General features: G+C 42.6%; 1 protein-coding gene across 1 annotated transcript in view; it reads right to left on the bottom strand.

Annotated features, from left to right (window-relative positions):
• LOC311021239 (protocadherin-15-like) overlaps positions 1-16,225 on the bottom strand; it is a 180,109-nt gene that overhangs the window by 43,739 nt on the left and 120,145 nt on the right. Inside the window, exons 21-24 of the mRNA XM_084021693.1 lie at positions 12,954-13,259; positions 10,497-10,727; positions 7,412-7,528; positions 1,525-1,665 (exon numbers count right to left, since the gene is read on the bottom strand). Of these exons, the coding sequence (XP_083877819.1) occupies positions 1,525-1,665; positions 7,412-7,528; positions 10,497-10,727; positions 12,954-13,259 (795 nt within the window). The remainder of the gene's footprint in view (positions 1-1,524; positions 1,666-7,411; positions 7,529-10,496; positions 10,728-12,953; positions 13,260-16,225) is intronic.

Raw genomic sequence — 16,225 nt, 5'->3', positions numbered from 1 at the left:
GATTGCCAAGTATTTTTCATCTTTGGAATCGTAATAAAGACAGACTGGCAAAATATAATCTGGCGAGCAGCCTGCAAAGCTCCCAGTGAGCGAGTATGAATGTATTGATCTACATTCATGCACTGTGGAGAATGGAGCCTCGGGGAAGGCATAAAGAGAATAAACCAGACAAATGTATAAAAGCAAAAAAAAAACAGAAAGACAAAAAACAGAGGAGAAATAAGAAAGAGACAGAGGATGGAGGAGAACAGACAACATAGTGTAAGTGGCACTTCTGCATTAGGACCCAATATCACGAAGGACCTGGTCCATTGTTCAACATATAGTTCTGCAAAGTCACTTTGAGTTGGTGAGAACCCTTCATGTGAGCACTTGGGAGGGAATTTGTTTCACCGATAAAAAAAAAAACTCTTACCAGTCAGACACAAGAGAAGCAATGGAGTGATCACTGAGACGATCGCGTTATAATGCCCTAAAACTCTCCTCCGACTTTAAACAGTCAATGTGCACATTTCTGACCCATTGATCTTCACTGCATCTTACACACACTAACGCAAGGCAGAGCACTAAATATCTATGGAGAGTAGATGCACTATGCAGTGTGAAAGAACTCTGATTCTTGTATCTGTGATATAGGATGAGATTTTAATGGCGCTTATGATTATCATTATAATGGTATCATGAATTCTAGCAGTTGCCTGGGTAACAGTATAGGGCTGCACCTAATTATTTATTTTTTTATCAATTAATGCAACGACTGTTTTATCCATTAGTCAATTAATATATTGACTAATTTATTGATGTTTCTAAATATTATTTTTAAATAATTTAATGTAATTTAAAAGAATTGTAAATCTAACATTACAGACTGCTGTTATAGTTTCTCACTCATACAGCCATCAGAGTGAACAAATATAAAACGTTAGGTGACTCAGTGTAATTTCACATCACCATAACAACAGCAGTGCCAAAATTACATTTAATATGTGGTGATGAAGAAACATTTAGAAAATCCATGTTGAGTGCCTACTACTAAAAGCAATAGTTTGTGTGTTGATAATCCGGACGCATCATTTTTTGGTGGGGATGAAAAGCAAACTGGACATGGCGCTGTCTTGCTGCTGCTGCTGCTGCCTTGACAAGGGACTCCAGGTGCTTTCACGCATAACAGTCGTGCTGCTGTGATAAGACATTTCCAATTTGCAGAGCTTACAGAACGCTATGTTGTTCGATTTCTGTCCAAAATACATCCACATTTTTAGGGGTTTACGTTTTTCAACTTGTGCAACTTGTTCTCTGGGGAGAATGCATGCTTTGACAGGGCGGCGCCATACTTGTACACTTGTACAGCATCTGACTACTTATGTCCTGCAAAGGAAGTATGCTGGTGCACAGCGTGGACAAGAGCCTCCTCTCACTATCTGCTGATACGCCGTCCTCCACCACCCTCATCTCCTCCATTGCTATTGTTGATTTTCATACCGGCATTACAAGCAGCAGCCACCATATTCACCGGCCACTCACCTTAAAGGTGACACTGGGCTCCTCGTTGAGGTTGACCTTAGTGATGACTCGTCCGGTTTCCTCTTCCACGTCAAAGATGCTCCCGCTGTAAGGTGACCTGTCCAGGTCCACTCTGTAGCGGACGAAGCTGGCCGGAGTGCCCTGGAGGAAGGAGAAAGGAGAACATGAACCACATCAATCCACTTATCTGGACGCCACCTCACACGGGGACAAGCTGCGAAGATGAAGAAAGGACATGTGGAAGTAATTAGGTTCTGTAAAATCTATTAAGCCCGTGGGTGTAGCAATACTGTTTGCTTAGGATTACAACTCCTTGATAATTGCTACATTCATTTTCTCATCGTGTGACAGAGCTGGAGTTGTAGCTCTCCTCTATGAAACATGGAAATTACCTTAATGTCTCACACGTCTGTCTCCACATCAGACAGCCTAATGTAAACTTACTGTTATTCATTGATTCGGCTGTTCTTCCCTTTCATTCGGAATAAAAAAAAACCCATCTCCATTAAACTGCAAGTCTCCGGAGATACTTGCATTCATTAAGCGAGAGCCTGGACTTTAATATGACCCTTTGATTAAGATTAATCAGGGCTCGTGATTACCAATCATCTCTATAGCATATTTGATTCCCGTTTCATCCCTTTGGACCTGAAATTTGCTCTGTTTTTTAATAAGCTTTTTTTTTTTTTTTTAACTCTGCTCCCTTGCCTAGACTGATTTTGCTCACCAGGGACAGGGTAGAAACCTGCGGCTGGAGAGAGAGAGGCAAATCCTGTAGCAGCAGCGGATCCCTCGAGAGGCTTACTCATACAAATGTGTCTAAGAGGTTACAAAACTATCTGAGTGAATTCACAGAGGGGATTCTCAGAAAACAGGGCCTCGTCCCTAAAAGCTCTTCAACTTGTTTTCCAACATGAAATGGAAAAGATGTCAGGACAGGGTCATTAATAAGAAAACACCTCCCACAGAAGAATCATGGCTTCATTTGCCTTTAAGAACCCTCAGCGTTAGAACATCAAACCAATAATAACACAGTACCATTCAAAACCGTAACCTGAGTTTTCCTGAGCACCATCTCAGATTTGACAGACATTTACTTGCAACAGAGGCTCAGAAATGAGTGAAGAGCTGAATGCACTGTAGTAACAGTAACATCTCATACCATCTCCTTCTGCAGACATTACCAGCTGCACGACACCTTTCTTGTCTGGCATTTGACTCGCAGACTATGAATGTTTTATGTCCACCGCTGACTGACCTCGCTGTGTCATTAACATTGCAGATGAGCGACAAAAAAAAGTAGACATCCGGTACTTAGTTGTTGCTATCAAAATAGTTTTTTTTTTATTGCAACATGGAGCAATTTTTTTTTTCTCCGAGAATCCAATTCTCTTTGGTATAAAATAGCCAGGACATGAATTAAAGAACAGGCTCAAAAGCATGCGGAAGCACCGACTGATGCTTTGGAGACGCACAACGCAGCTTGAGCTGCGAGAATAAAAACAGCAAATTCAACACATTCACACAACTTCATTTGGAAAGGTTGAAATGGTGACTGACTAATGACTGGTGGACAGGGACAAAGAACATTCACTTAAAACAAGGAGAGATGTAATGTACTTTCGTCTCGCGAAGAAATGGGAATCTCTAAAAACTCTGCAAAAACAACTTTCACTGTCACAAATAACAGACTCAAATCTTGTGCTGACAAATAACCTGTAACGTTTGTTTCCATGGTTTCCTCACTGAGGGCGATACAAACATTGAGGTTCTGGGGTTGAGTGGCACTGCCAAAATACACTTTTTAGAAAACCATTAGTATCACTTTTCCACAAGGTGCAGGTGGATAGATATAGTGCCCTCTTTCCAAAACATAGAAAAGCGTAGGAGAGGGAACGGTCTAGTGCACCATTATAACTTCCAGACAAAATATGCATTGACTCATGTTTGTCGCATCGAGACTCCGAGCCAAAGTGAGGCTCTTCCTCTCCTTCTTTCTTTGTGCACGCAGGTCTTTATGTGGCTGAGTAATAGAGAGAATGCGTGTGTGTGTGTGTGTGTGCACATAGTCGTGTGTGTATTTAGCAAGCACTCGACTAAGCCCTGTTCAACCATGAGGTGTCTATGACAGGCATCCTGTCAATAAAATGCTTTGAGCTCCCGAATCCAGGTCAATACGAGACTGGGTTAGTCAGCTCCCGTTTGAAAACCTAATCCCTCTGTCTGTCACTCCCATGTCTCACTTGTAACCACTGTGCTGGTGGCGACATCGGGATGATTTCCTCCTATCACACAACCTTTTGATGCGCTTTAATTTGAACACCTGTCTTCATTACACTTCATACCCCGATGAAAGCTCGAGCGCTGGTTACACGTAAAAATGTTAACTTATGATGCTTTTTCTAGACTGCCAACCAATACAACGGACTGGACTTCCATTAAAAGTAAGCTGGACAATCCCTGTCTCTTATTTTTACTCGACTACTTGTCCTAACCTTGAACAGCACCTGATTTTTTTACCAACTACAAGTTCCTTGACCCGTTACACTCCCTAATTTTCTTCATTATCAGTGGTGAGTTGCACCGTTCTGCTGCTCCAGAACATATAGTGGGGTCTTTTCATACTAGTCATGTCACGGAGGCATAGTTATACATTTTTTCCTCTGCAATGAATAAGGCAATGATCTCATTGTGAAAGATCCTTTGTTCAACATCACGAACCACCGAGGCACAGGCTCTCACCTAGATTAAAAAAAAAAAAATCTTGGAAAAGGACAAGGAATTTAAATTACATGTTATCTCACTTTCTGACTACTGGAGAGAGGAAATGATCCCCAGAGGTGTTAGAATTACAAAGTTTCCCTCCTTCGGCGGGGACGACCCAGACTTCAAAAACAAATGGGAGGCGGCCCTTAATAAATGTTCCCTGGATTTCAAAGGGCAAGTAAAACAAAAGCTCTCGCGCCTGAGCACGGTGAAATAACTGAATCGACGGAGAGGAAAATCTGCGAGGACACTGTCAAACATTCCAAATCTCTGGCACAGACTAAAGTGAAAAAAAAGAAAAAAGCAGGACTCCAAGGAGGGGACAATGTATTCCTGATCACACACGTCTACCTGTTCATCTTACAGGAACGGGCAAGTTCGCTCCGTATCATTTAGCCTGCCTAGCATATCCATTGCTGGAGAGGATAAGGAGGCACTACCCTTCACCTCAGTTTTGCCGTTTTTTAGACAATGGAATGGACACAGACCACAAAGTAGGAAATCATGACGCGGCAGACTGAGGACACAGACAGCCTCAGGACTACCATCTACAGCCATAAAGCTTTCCCCGAAAACAAACCATGAGACGTGGATCAATATCACAGATACACCTCTTCCTTCTGACCATGTACCAATCCTGTCCATGTCTTTCCATTGCCCCTACCTATAATAAAAACTTTCTGACGAAAGTGGATTCATTTTTTTATCATAATTTACATAAGAAGGAATGGTATAAACCCATAGTCCTTGTACTAGAAGTTCTTCCTGATCATCACTCAATGGTGGAACCGAGGTGGTGCTACACTTTCAGCATGACCTATCATATCTGACACTTTATCTCTATAAAACTGGGATATTTGGCTCAGTGACCCCCTACCTCCAGTGTTTGCTGAGCCTCTGCCTTCTCTTTCATAAACACTGAAAGACAGCCTGATGGGAATACACCTACCAGCCCTCTAAACTAAACACCTTTCTGTTTTCTGTCTCTGTATACCATCATCATACCTTCCTCTTAGTATTTAACGTCATTGGTGTTACGTCATGTCTCTGGACAAGTACTACTGAGGGTGATCCATTGTAGTAGGGCCCTATGGGGTTACTGTCTATTCAAACTATTGTGTATCTTTGTCTGATTTTCCTTGTCGTTATTTATTTGTTGTGCAGGGTTATTGTTGTTAGTAAATCATTAGTTATTTTCACACTCATTGTCCATCATTTATTAATTTGGGATTTACTCACTGTTCTTTGCCAGTGTACGTTATAGTACATGTTTACACATATTTTGTTTGTGTCATTTCTTGTAAGTGAGGGCAAGTGGGCAGTCGTAACCTGTCACATGACCTCTTTCTCTTGTTGCACTTTATATGCTGATGAAGACTTGTTGAGTCATTGGTTATCTACGTATAGATAAAGGAACTTTAACTTACACTTTAACAATACCATGGACTCTTATTTTATTTTTTACTTTTCCTACCTATTATTTAGGCCTCAGCACTGTTGTATATTTTCTACTGCACCATATTTCTCTGCAGTTCAGGGAATAAAATCCTGTATTGGGGAAAAAGTTCAGATTAAAAAGAATGATTTCATATCTGCACAGACCGAGAGGTTGAGAGCAAATAGGCAGGGGAAGTAGAAGGAGGGAGAGAAGTGAGATGTACAGCCGTTGTTGTGGCGCTCTGAGGATGTTTTACCACCCACAGCTTGGACTGACAGGCATCCATATCCCTCAGCGTTTATGTGCTGTGGAGAGTACATAAGCTCACCCAGCCCTGGTGAGATCCCATCAGCAGGAGGGCCACTGATAACAAGCATCGAGTCCAGCCGCACAGAGCTTCACTGAAAAACGCATTCAGAGCTGGAGACTATTAGGGCAAGGCAGGAAGGCCGCTGGGCGAATGCTATTTCCCGTTTTTATAGAGGAAATGTTTCAAATTAAATAAGAAAAAGACACAATGTGTCATGAGAAAAAAGCTGGTTTGGGGAAGTGTCTATAAAAGAAGAAAAAAGTTAGTAGCACAGCCCAAAAGAAAGAGAAGATTGGAGCAAGAAGACTGCTGACTCACCAAGAGCAATAACATAAGGTGGGTGGTAGTGCCCAATAAAAGAAGTTCAGCTGAGGTGAATGACGTGGAACCAAACATGACCAGGACCATCCATACATACATCCAATGCTATTGACAAACTCAAAGCAATAAACTTTAAAAGTCACATGCACAACACACAATGTTCTCCATGGCTCCTGTGTTGCCTCCTTCTATGACATAGAATTTCTAGTCTACACAGGGTGGCACGATTTCTCTTCTGCATTGTGTGATTGTGCTCCTCGGTTCGCAGATGCCATAAAAAAAAGAGAAAACACTCCTCTTAGCTCCATTCCCCGGAGAACCTGCTCAGACACAGTGGTGTGTGAAGGCGTCTGAGGAATTGTGACGCTGTCTGAGACAACCGATAGATGACTCACACAAGTGAAGACCCCCTTAAGATATATACACACACATCACTGTAGCTCTAATGAGAGCATCAGAGTGCTGAAAACATCTTTTAAATCCATCTATGAAATGCTACGGCTGAACGTGGCTGATGTTCCGAGAGCACAACATGCAGTGAACCGCTGCCTTCAATAAAGACAGAGATGGAATCAACATGTGCTATTTAATACAGAGATCTTCAACAGGGGGTCCTGGACCCCTAGGGGGTTTGCAGAGTTACAGCAGGGGGTCCCCAAAATAATTTGATCTCTAACTTTCTTTCTTCCAAAATTTAAAATGTCGAAAATACCTTTAATCTAAACATCTAATAAGCAAATATAAATGTTAATTGTTGTGTTAATGTGAAATTCTTATGTAGAAAAACAACAACAACCAACATAGAATTACAATATGTTCTATACATATGTGAATTTGTCAACAATTATTATTTTAATAGCTTAGCATTGTATACATACATCATTACAAAGTACCTTTATACATGGCCCTATAGGCTGCACATTATTATTGGCCCTGTTTAATAAGAAACACAATTTTATATGATATGTAATAGGGGGTCCCCTCCACCGTCACTATCAGCCAAGGGTTCCTTGGCCTAAAAAAATGTTGAAAACCTCTGATTTAATACTCACCGGTGGGTCTTGGTCCTCAGCAAACACGGTTGTGATGACCGTTCCTTTCTCTGCATTGGGGGCCACCATGCCCTGATACAGGTCTTGGGTAAAGACGGGGGAGAAGTCATTCATGTCCTAAAAAAAAATTAAAAAAAGGGAGACATTCCATAAATGTAGGCGTATTAAATGCATTGGTGATATTTGTAACCATGGTTAAATTGCAGTTATACACCATTATCGACTCGGCAAAGTACAAAAATGTTCAGCTACAGTGCAGATTAAGAGGTAATAGAAGACGGGCAGGACAGATATCCCTTCAGACAGGTCAGATTTGGCATTAAAAGGGTGAAATACATTTATCAATGTATTCTACTACTACTTTTGCTGATGCTGTCAGCATGCATAAAGAGACATATTATTTGCAGATTTTCCGGCTGCTTCTTTTTTTTGGATATCAGCACTTCCAGCAAGTTATTGTGGATTCAGGCAAAAATATCCCACTGCAGAAATTCACCATGGCCCCAGGCTTTGTCCATGTACTTTAAGAACTGTGCATCTGAGCTGAATGTGATCATGTGCATTCACTGTAATCCACAGTATTACAGATGAAAAAAATCCATCTAAATTTAAAATATTAAATTGACCCTCAAAAATTAGACCTTGCATACTATTTTGTCTGGCTGATTAACACTAAATAGTACATTGTGGAAATTGAATCAATAGAACATTTATTCTGTTTTCTAAGCCTTGTGTTGATATATTGGTCATTAATCATGCCATCTAATTAAATGTTGACAAAATACTGCTGCTGCTATGTAATTTTTCATAATTAACGATATGTTCATAATGGTATGTTTTCATTAGTGAGTAACTGAAACTAAGGATTACAGTTTTTTCGTTACTTTAGAATGAGCCCTTGATATTTCGGAGTACGCCATGTTGCACCACTATGTTTCCAGCAGTCCGAACTAAAAAAACAAAACACTGCTGTAGCAAGGGCCTCTCATGTTTTTCAGTTACCTGAAGGCCTCCGTAGTTCTCCAACACATGTGAAACCGCGGTAATGTAAGCCAATGGTGTGACAGTGTGGTACGCCTAGCTGCCGTCTGATTTCCGTTGCTCCTAAAGTAGTGTCATTACGGTAAGGCTGGCCTCTGCGGCTCACGTTATCGCAGTTTTAGAAAGGGAGAAGCTGGTTGCAATCTGCAACCGCACCTCTAGATCCTCCAAACTGTGCCATTAAAGCATTGAATAAAGCAACATACATTTAATACCTGCTTTATTCTCTCACGAATCATGGGGCCTGAATCCTAAGCACCCTTATGGGCATTTACATTTTCTTAAGATGGCACCAAGAACAAGGTTTTCTTATCTTGCTGAATGTACAGTCTGATGTTTAATTGGAGAGCAAGTGATCTCCTATCTTTTCTACCCCTTTAGGCAGCGAAACAGTTTAGTTGGGATTAAGTGATATAGCTTCCCTGAACACTCTAAATATCACCTATTGCTTTTAATCACGTTCTCCCTGTAAATAATGCACAGCACAGCCCGACTTTATGGGCCGGCGAAGAAATGAGATCTTGTTAACTGTGTGCAACAGTTTGCTTTGCTTTGTGAGGAAGGCAAACTGGGTAAGCCAGTCGCACATCTCTCAGGAATAGATTAGTTCTGTGGTATAACCTCTGGAGCCTGATCTTCCTGTCTCTTGACTTTTTCTCTTTACTTTCCACTGTTTTGACTGTGCCACGGGCAACGGAATGTGTTCTTTTAAACTCAGTGGCAGAGGGCAGTCTCACTTTGATCTATACATAGGTTTAGTGTTCCCCAGCAGAAAATCTATGATCCAGCTTTCACTTTGAACAACAAAGCCTAATCATTGTGCTGCAAGCGTTCACAGAATGCGAGCCCAGACACAGTCATGTTTGCTCGAGTCATGCATGTGCTCCATACACACACACACACACACATACAAAGTCAAGGTGTCTGTCTTACATTTCTCAAGTGCAAGAATAGAAGAAAGGGTATGGGATACTTGTTCGGAACAAAAAAGACACGAAGGACACTCGATCTGTCATCGCAAGGCATCCGACAACAAAGAGGCAGCAACAAAACAACACGTGGGGAAATCAAACACAGACGACTTCAAATAACCCTCTGGAGGTGTGATATGAGGGCGGAAACGGAATGAGTCGTGTCAGCTCCGACTCCACAGAGAAGCTTGTGTGATTCCATTAGGCTCATTCGAATTCATGTCTGCCGTTTCAAATAGCAGACGTTGGTTAGATATCAGCGGCTGTGAAAATGCCTTATCCTATCAAACGCAGTTCCTCGGCGACGGCGTGAACACACTGCAACAAAGCTTTGGTCTTATCAGAGGACAAACTCGATCCACAGGTTGGCAAGCCATTCAGTGAGCCTGCTTGAATGAGCTCAGATGCTTTCATTCAGTGTAATATAGGAACGCTTGATTCCGAACAGCCGGGTGGACTGAATTTACACAGATGTGAATTCACAAATTTTGAAGAGCAGAATTATTCACAGAGGAAAAAACAACACACACACACACACAAACACATGTGCACACACAAATAGCAGCACAGTGTAAGGTGTCTAATCCTTTCGTTGGGATTCGGCAGTTAATCTCTTGAAAGGTTGTAAAGGGAATACAAGCTCCTGAAAAAAAACCCTGACATAATTGCTGTCACAAAGCTAATGAGTCATTCAGATCCGGCATAGCACCGTGTGCAAGGCGGAAAACACCTCTCCCTCAAATTCCTTTGTCCCGGTAATGCTACCAGGGCGAGCGGGTCGGGAGGCCAAAGCATGTTTCACAAAAGGAAAATGCATTCAGCTTTTTCGCACTGAATGGAGCGAAACTCAATTTGATGTTGCAAAAGCAGCACAGGTGCAGTCCGGTACAATATGTCTCCAATCCCCTTTTGGACTGTAGCTTGGAAGAGCTGCTGTTGCTGTAGAAGTCCGCTAATGAGGGGCCACGTATTCACAGCCAGTGCTGCTGCTCCTGAGGGGACGATGAGGATGGATGGAAGAAGAATAGATCACGGAGAGGTCGTGGTGCACTGACTACCAGGGGGGCTCTTACCGTGATGCGGACCGTGACGGTAGCGAGCCCCGGGGGCATGACCCCTCCTTGGTCGACAGCTTCCACCTGGAAAGTGAAAGAGGCCCCCATGCCCATGGCTGCCAGGTTCTCGAAGTCCAGGGTCTGCAGCATCGCTATCTCCCCTGTGACGGGGTTCAGTGAAAACAGCTGCCTGGCCGACTCAGTCTTGATCCGATATGTGACGTTGGAGAAGAGGTCCGAGTCCGTCGCCTATGAGGGAGGAAGAGGAGAGCTATTAGGGGAAACGGTCATAGTACACAAACAGAGGGCATGCGTGGAGAAAAAGTGAAGAGAGAGCGAGAGGAAGACACATACACTTTAAAAAATTGGACCTTACATATACACGTAAGCACTGGGGCTGCGGATAATAAATATTAATGTTTCTATTTGAATTCTACATTTTTATGCTGCAGGGGTTACTTACATCAATCATTAATAGGTTCTGATTAAATTAAACCACTAAGGGGAGCTTAAGTTGGTCCTCATTGCATAAAATCACAACTCTCAGAGTAGATATCATTCGCAAAGGCTACTGCAACACACACACACACACACACACACACACACACACACACACACACACACGCACACACACGCACACACACGCACACGCACGCACACGCACGCACACACACACACACACACACACACACACACACACACACACACACACACACACACACACAGTTCAGTTTCAAGCTACTGAACTCGCCCACTTCCTTTTCTCAGAGTCTCCATTTAAGGCTGAGTTATGCTTCCGCGTCGACACAACGCAAGGGGGCTTGCGGACCCCTTACGTCCTTGCGGACCCCCCTTACGTCCAACGCAAGGGCCTGACGTGCACCTCCCAAAAATCCTAGACGCGCGTCGAGGCGACACAACACCAACACAACACCAACGCAGCGGCATTGGCTGTGATTGGTCCGCTAACTACATCCGCTGGAGACCGCTTTCCGGTGTCCACTCATAAACACCGCCATTTAAACTTTTAAAAGGCTACTTTTATTGTTTTCACCTCGTTTTATTGTTTTCACCTCGTTTTATTGTTTGCACCTTGTCGCTTTTGCACAAAGAAATAAAACACAAAGTTCTGAAAAATTGTGGATGTTTAAAGCCGGAAAGTAAACAAATAGGCTATAACGAGGCTAACGATGATATATGTCAAGAGTCTCGGTCGGTCGGTCAGTCTTTACAAAAAACATAGCGCCCTCTACCGGTGTGGCATTGAATTGCATTTAGACACGTAAACCCAACGCAGAACCATCACGATCTCCCAGCAACTGCGTGGCCGTTGCGTGATCACTACGCGGAAGCATAATCAGGGCTTTAGAGTTAACGTGACGTTGTCTAGGAGATTAACGGTGTCACAGTCCTCACTGTCACTCACACCGCTAAGCCTCCCTGCTCTAACGTTATCCCATCCATCCATCCATCCATCCATCATCTTCCGCTTAGCCAAGGGTCAGGTCACGGTGACAGCAGGGCATTCCAGGTGTCCCTCTCCCCAGCAACACTGGCCAGCTCCTCCTGGGGGATCCCCAGGCACTCCCTGACCAGTGTGATTCCTCGGTAATTTGAGCACACTCTCCAGTCCCCCCTTTTTTTTTCAAATGGGGACCAACACCCCGGTCTGCCACTCCACAGGCACTGAACCCGCCTAGCGACATTAAAGAGACGTGTCAGCCATGACAGCCCCACAACGTCCAGAGCCTTTAGCATCTCAGGGCGAATCTCATCCACCCACGGCGCCTTGCCACTGTGCAGCTTATTAACTACCTCAGTGACCTCTGCCAGGGATATGGGTGAACCCCCCCAAGTCTTCAGGCTCTGCCTACTCCATAGAAGACGTGATGATTGGGTTCAGGAGATCCTCAAAGTGTTCCTTCCACCACCCGACATCGGCGGCTGCTGTTATCCCTCTCTGGGAAATGTCACTCACAATATGCCAGCAATTAGTCTCTCCTACACTCAGTGGCTCTGAACACACATGGTTTCCTTTCATTTCCAAATAGAAAAATGTTGTTTTCCCCCCCATAATGTATGGAGCATTATGTTCATGTTTGTCAGGAAGGATGGGAACATATAATTAAAGCGTGTTGTGAAAAAAAGAAAAATCCAGCTTTAAGTCTCCTTCCATTTGAGTCTAAAATGCCCAAACAACTGTCACGATGACAGTTTGGAGAAAAAAAAAAAAAGTTCCTCTCTGCTGTGTATATAAGGCCCTGTTTCTGCCTGTCTCTGTAAATGTTGCTGCCAAGAAGATTTTGACATTTAAACACCTAATTGCTTGTACTTGAAGTTTAGAGATGTTAAAAGCTTGTAACTACAGCGGTTTACAGAAACTGTGTTACATTATATAAAAAAAGAAGGACAGGCGATGTTTAAGGATGAAGAGAGAAAGAATAAATGGCAATAAACATGCACATAATTACTCACGCTTAGCTTCAGGACCACTGTTCCCACAGGGCTGTTCTCGGGTACGTTCACCACGTACGTTTGCTGGGAGAACACCGGGCTGTTGTCATTGATATCCGTGACCTGGATCGAGAGGGTCAAGGTGGTCCGCCGTGGATCCACTGCCCCATCCGAGGCCTCTACCACCAGGTCATATTGGCTCCTTAGCTCCCGGTCGAGAGGCACTCTGGTGTAGATACTGCCGTTAGCGCTGATTATAAATAGATCTGGATGATTCACGATCCTGTAGCGCACCTGGCCATTAAGCCCTGCATCTGGATCTGTGGCCTGAGGAGAAAGAAAATCATCATATGGCTCCATTATGGGTATATACATATACTTATCTTTGTTTACTCAGTGTAGGAATATACTAGGAAATGTTCCCCATGCTACAGTAATACAAGTGTTTTTTTGGACAGTTAAGGTGATCTAATGTCTGACATTTTCGTCTTGCTGATGTAGTTTTCAGCCAATCCTCATATAATTCAGCCAAGCTCATAATGCAAGTAAGTGAACTTTAATGACTGTAATTCATTGGTCTGTGCCGACGCAGACTGAACAGACACGCAGAGTGAAATATAGCCTGGATAATCAAATGGAAGCATAATAGTGAGTTAATGTTGCAACGGCCATTATCCTACACTGGACTGAGGGACGGCATATGTTGGGAATAAAATGCGAGTTAGTGGGGTTGCAAAATGAAACATCAATATACATCAATAGTAGCAGAGAGGTAGAAATATTCACCAACACAGCATAGGAACAACACATGTTAATTCTGAATCGCAGAGGTATTTCCCTTCAAGCAAACAGCTGTTGTGAGTCCATTACATGATCCATTAAAGCCCGGCTTCACCCTAACACCTTATATATTTACAGAGGGTACTGTTGATACTATTGCTTCTGTTAATACTACCACTACTGCTATGTACTAATGTACTAAAATGTACTAACTCTGACAATCATGAGCGTATTCTACTCCTGCGCAATGTGTTAGGTGTTCTGCTATGACATCTGTTGTGTTATGACACTATACATAAAATTGAATTGAAATTGAAAGCACAAGGCCATGTAAGCTAGAGTGCAACCGAGCATTATCAACTGTTGATGCATTTGAGTCCTGTTTCCTTTGCTTCATATTGAGATAAGAGTCTCTGGCCTTCCTAAAAAAATATTTCAGAGAAACAGTTATGTGAGGCACATGTTACTATTGGGGGGGTTAAAATAAGCTATCTGCTTGACAAAAATGAAAATGCGTGTGTGGTGTGTTTGCGTGTGTTTGTTGTAATTGAGAGAGACAAAAAGAGGGCGATCAAGCCACATTTCATCTGGCTGTTTGGCAATATTTTATGGACCTGAGTGCAAGTAGGGACAAGGCAGCACCGGGAGGGAAAATCAGGGAACAGTTGAAGAGGGAGGAGGCAGACATATGGTTGCTAAAAGCTAACCCCAATTTGTTTTACACGGAGTGCCTGACAAATATTCAAAGCCAAGGCTAAAAATTGAACCTCAGCATTAAGCCTTTGCAAAACAGACTAAAGCGCATCATGCCGATATGTGCATACGGATCACTACTTCTTTGAAGTCATTACATAACAAACATTCTCACAGCCCTTGCCTTGTAAGGCGTGTAATCCAATTATTTCACAGCCAATATAAGCAAATAAAATATGCATTTTTCCATAGCCTCCAATGGACAAAGTATACTGTGTAGGTATTGTAGAGATCTGTGCAGGACTAATCAGATGTTGGCAGACGTAACAACAGTGGTAATGTTGTACTGCCTGGCCTTGGTGGAGGCTGGAAAGCCTTCATTTGTTTGCCCAAATTATTATGAACATAATGATTTGGCCACTTTTTTGGCAATAAATCACAGCTCATCGTCTTCCTTAGACTGTAACAGCATGGTGTGGCAATCTTTGACATAGTCTTTCAATCAAGACTCATTACTGATGGTAACTGGCACAGACTTTGGGTTGTGAGCTGGCGGGCAGGCATGAAGGGGAAAATGGAAAAACCTCCTGCAGATGATTTCAGCACAAGAAACAGCTTGAGCAGGTGGCAGCAGTCCTTAACAAAACATGCACACGCTTTGCAAGATTGATGCTGAAACCTAAAATTTGGTTTAAATTGCCCACTAATACCGTCGGCAGAAGGATGATTTGCTAAACCCTGGGCAAAGTGTTTCCTAAACATAACATAAAGCTGTCAGCCCCTTAAAATCAGACAAAAAGATCCGATACCTAGAAGTGTGTTAACCAAGTGAAATGCATCCAATCAGTGCTTGAAAATGTCTTCAGTTAGGAGGAAGATAAAACCATCAAAAACACTTCATCAAGGCATTTTTCTTGGTTGGAAAATAAATGTGCATTATATTGAACAGCCTCACCAATTAGCGAGAATTCCACATGAAACAAAAATCACTCTACTAGCACAAACAGCAAAGCATTCAATTGTGATAACCTATGGTGTAGAATGAAAACAGGTGAGAACCAGTTCCATTTACTGGAACAATAATCCCAAACGCTTCAGGGCTAGCATTAGGCTACTTAATAGCATTATACATTTGCACTGCTGTCATCTTCACCGTTGGCAATTGCCCAAAGCCTTGTGGTTGACTGCATTATTACACTTTCTCTGAAGGGAAATTCAAGGTGCTACAGGAAAACAGTTAAGTAGCCCGGTAACCTATCCAATGTAAACACAAAATAACAAAAATAGCAGCTTAATCTCATCGATTCCTCCATCGCCACTTGACTTTTACTTAGCAAGTCATGTGACAGCAAGCTGTAAGCTTTTATTCTGATGATGCTCTCGCTCCACAACTCTTGTTTTTTCCCCAATATTCTCTTTCACCATTGGCCCATCATGGTGTGTGAGTGTGTCTCCCATTGTACAAAACCAACAGATCTAATATTCAACAAGTGGTCCTAAATGGTAAATGGGGTAAACTGGTCCTCCTCCTTTGTTGAAACCTTGGATTGGAGAGTCTGTTAAACAGAAAAATCCCTGACATTTTCCCCTCTAAAACTTTGAATTGTATCCTTCTTGACTGTCTGTGTACCTTGTGGATGACATAATGGGCCTAAGTGAGAATTGCCACATCTTTATCTATGGCTGGAATAGGGAGGGGGATTCATTAAAGCAAGACCCATAGTTTATTAAATCACCTTGCGACTTGCTTGCAACTAGACATACAATCTTAGAGAAACACACTCTCACTTTACAACCTATTACAAAAACAATTAAAAATT

This window comes from Eutrigla gurnardus (assembly GCF_963514095.1).
Source record: "Eutrigla gurnardus genome assembly, chromosome: 11".
In the NCBI taxonomy this organism is placed as follows: domain Eukaryota; kingdom Metazoa; phylum Chordata; class Actinopteri; order Perciformes; family Triglidae; genus Eutrigla; species Eutrigla gurnardus.
This window is presented reverse-complemented; position numbering and strand designations above follow the sequence as displayed.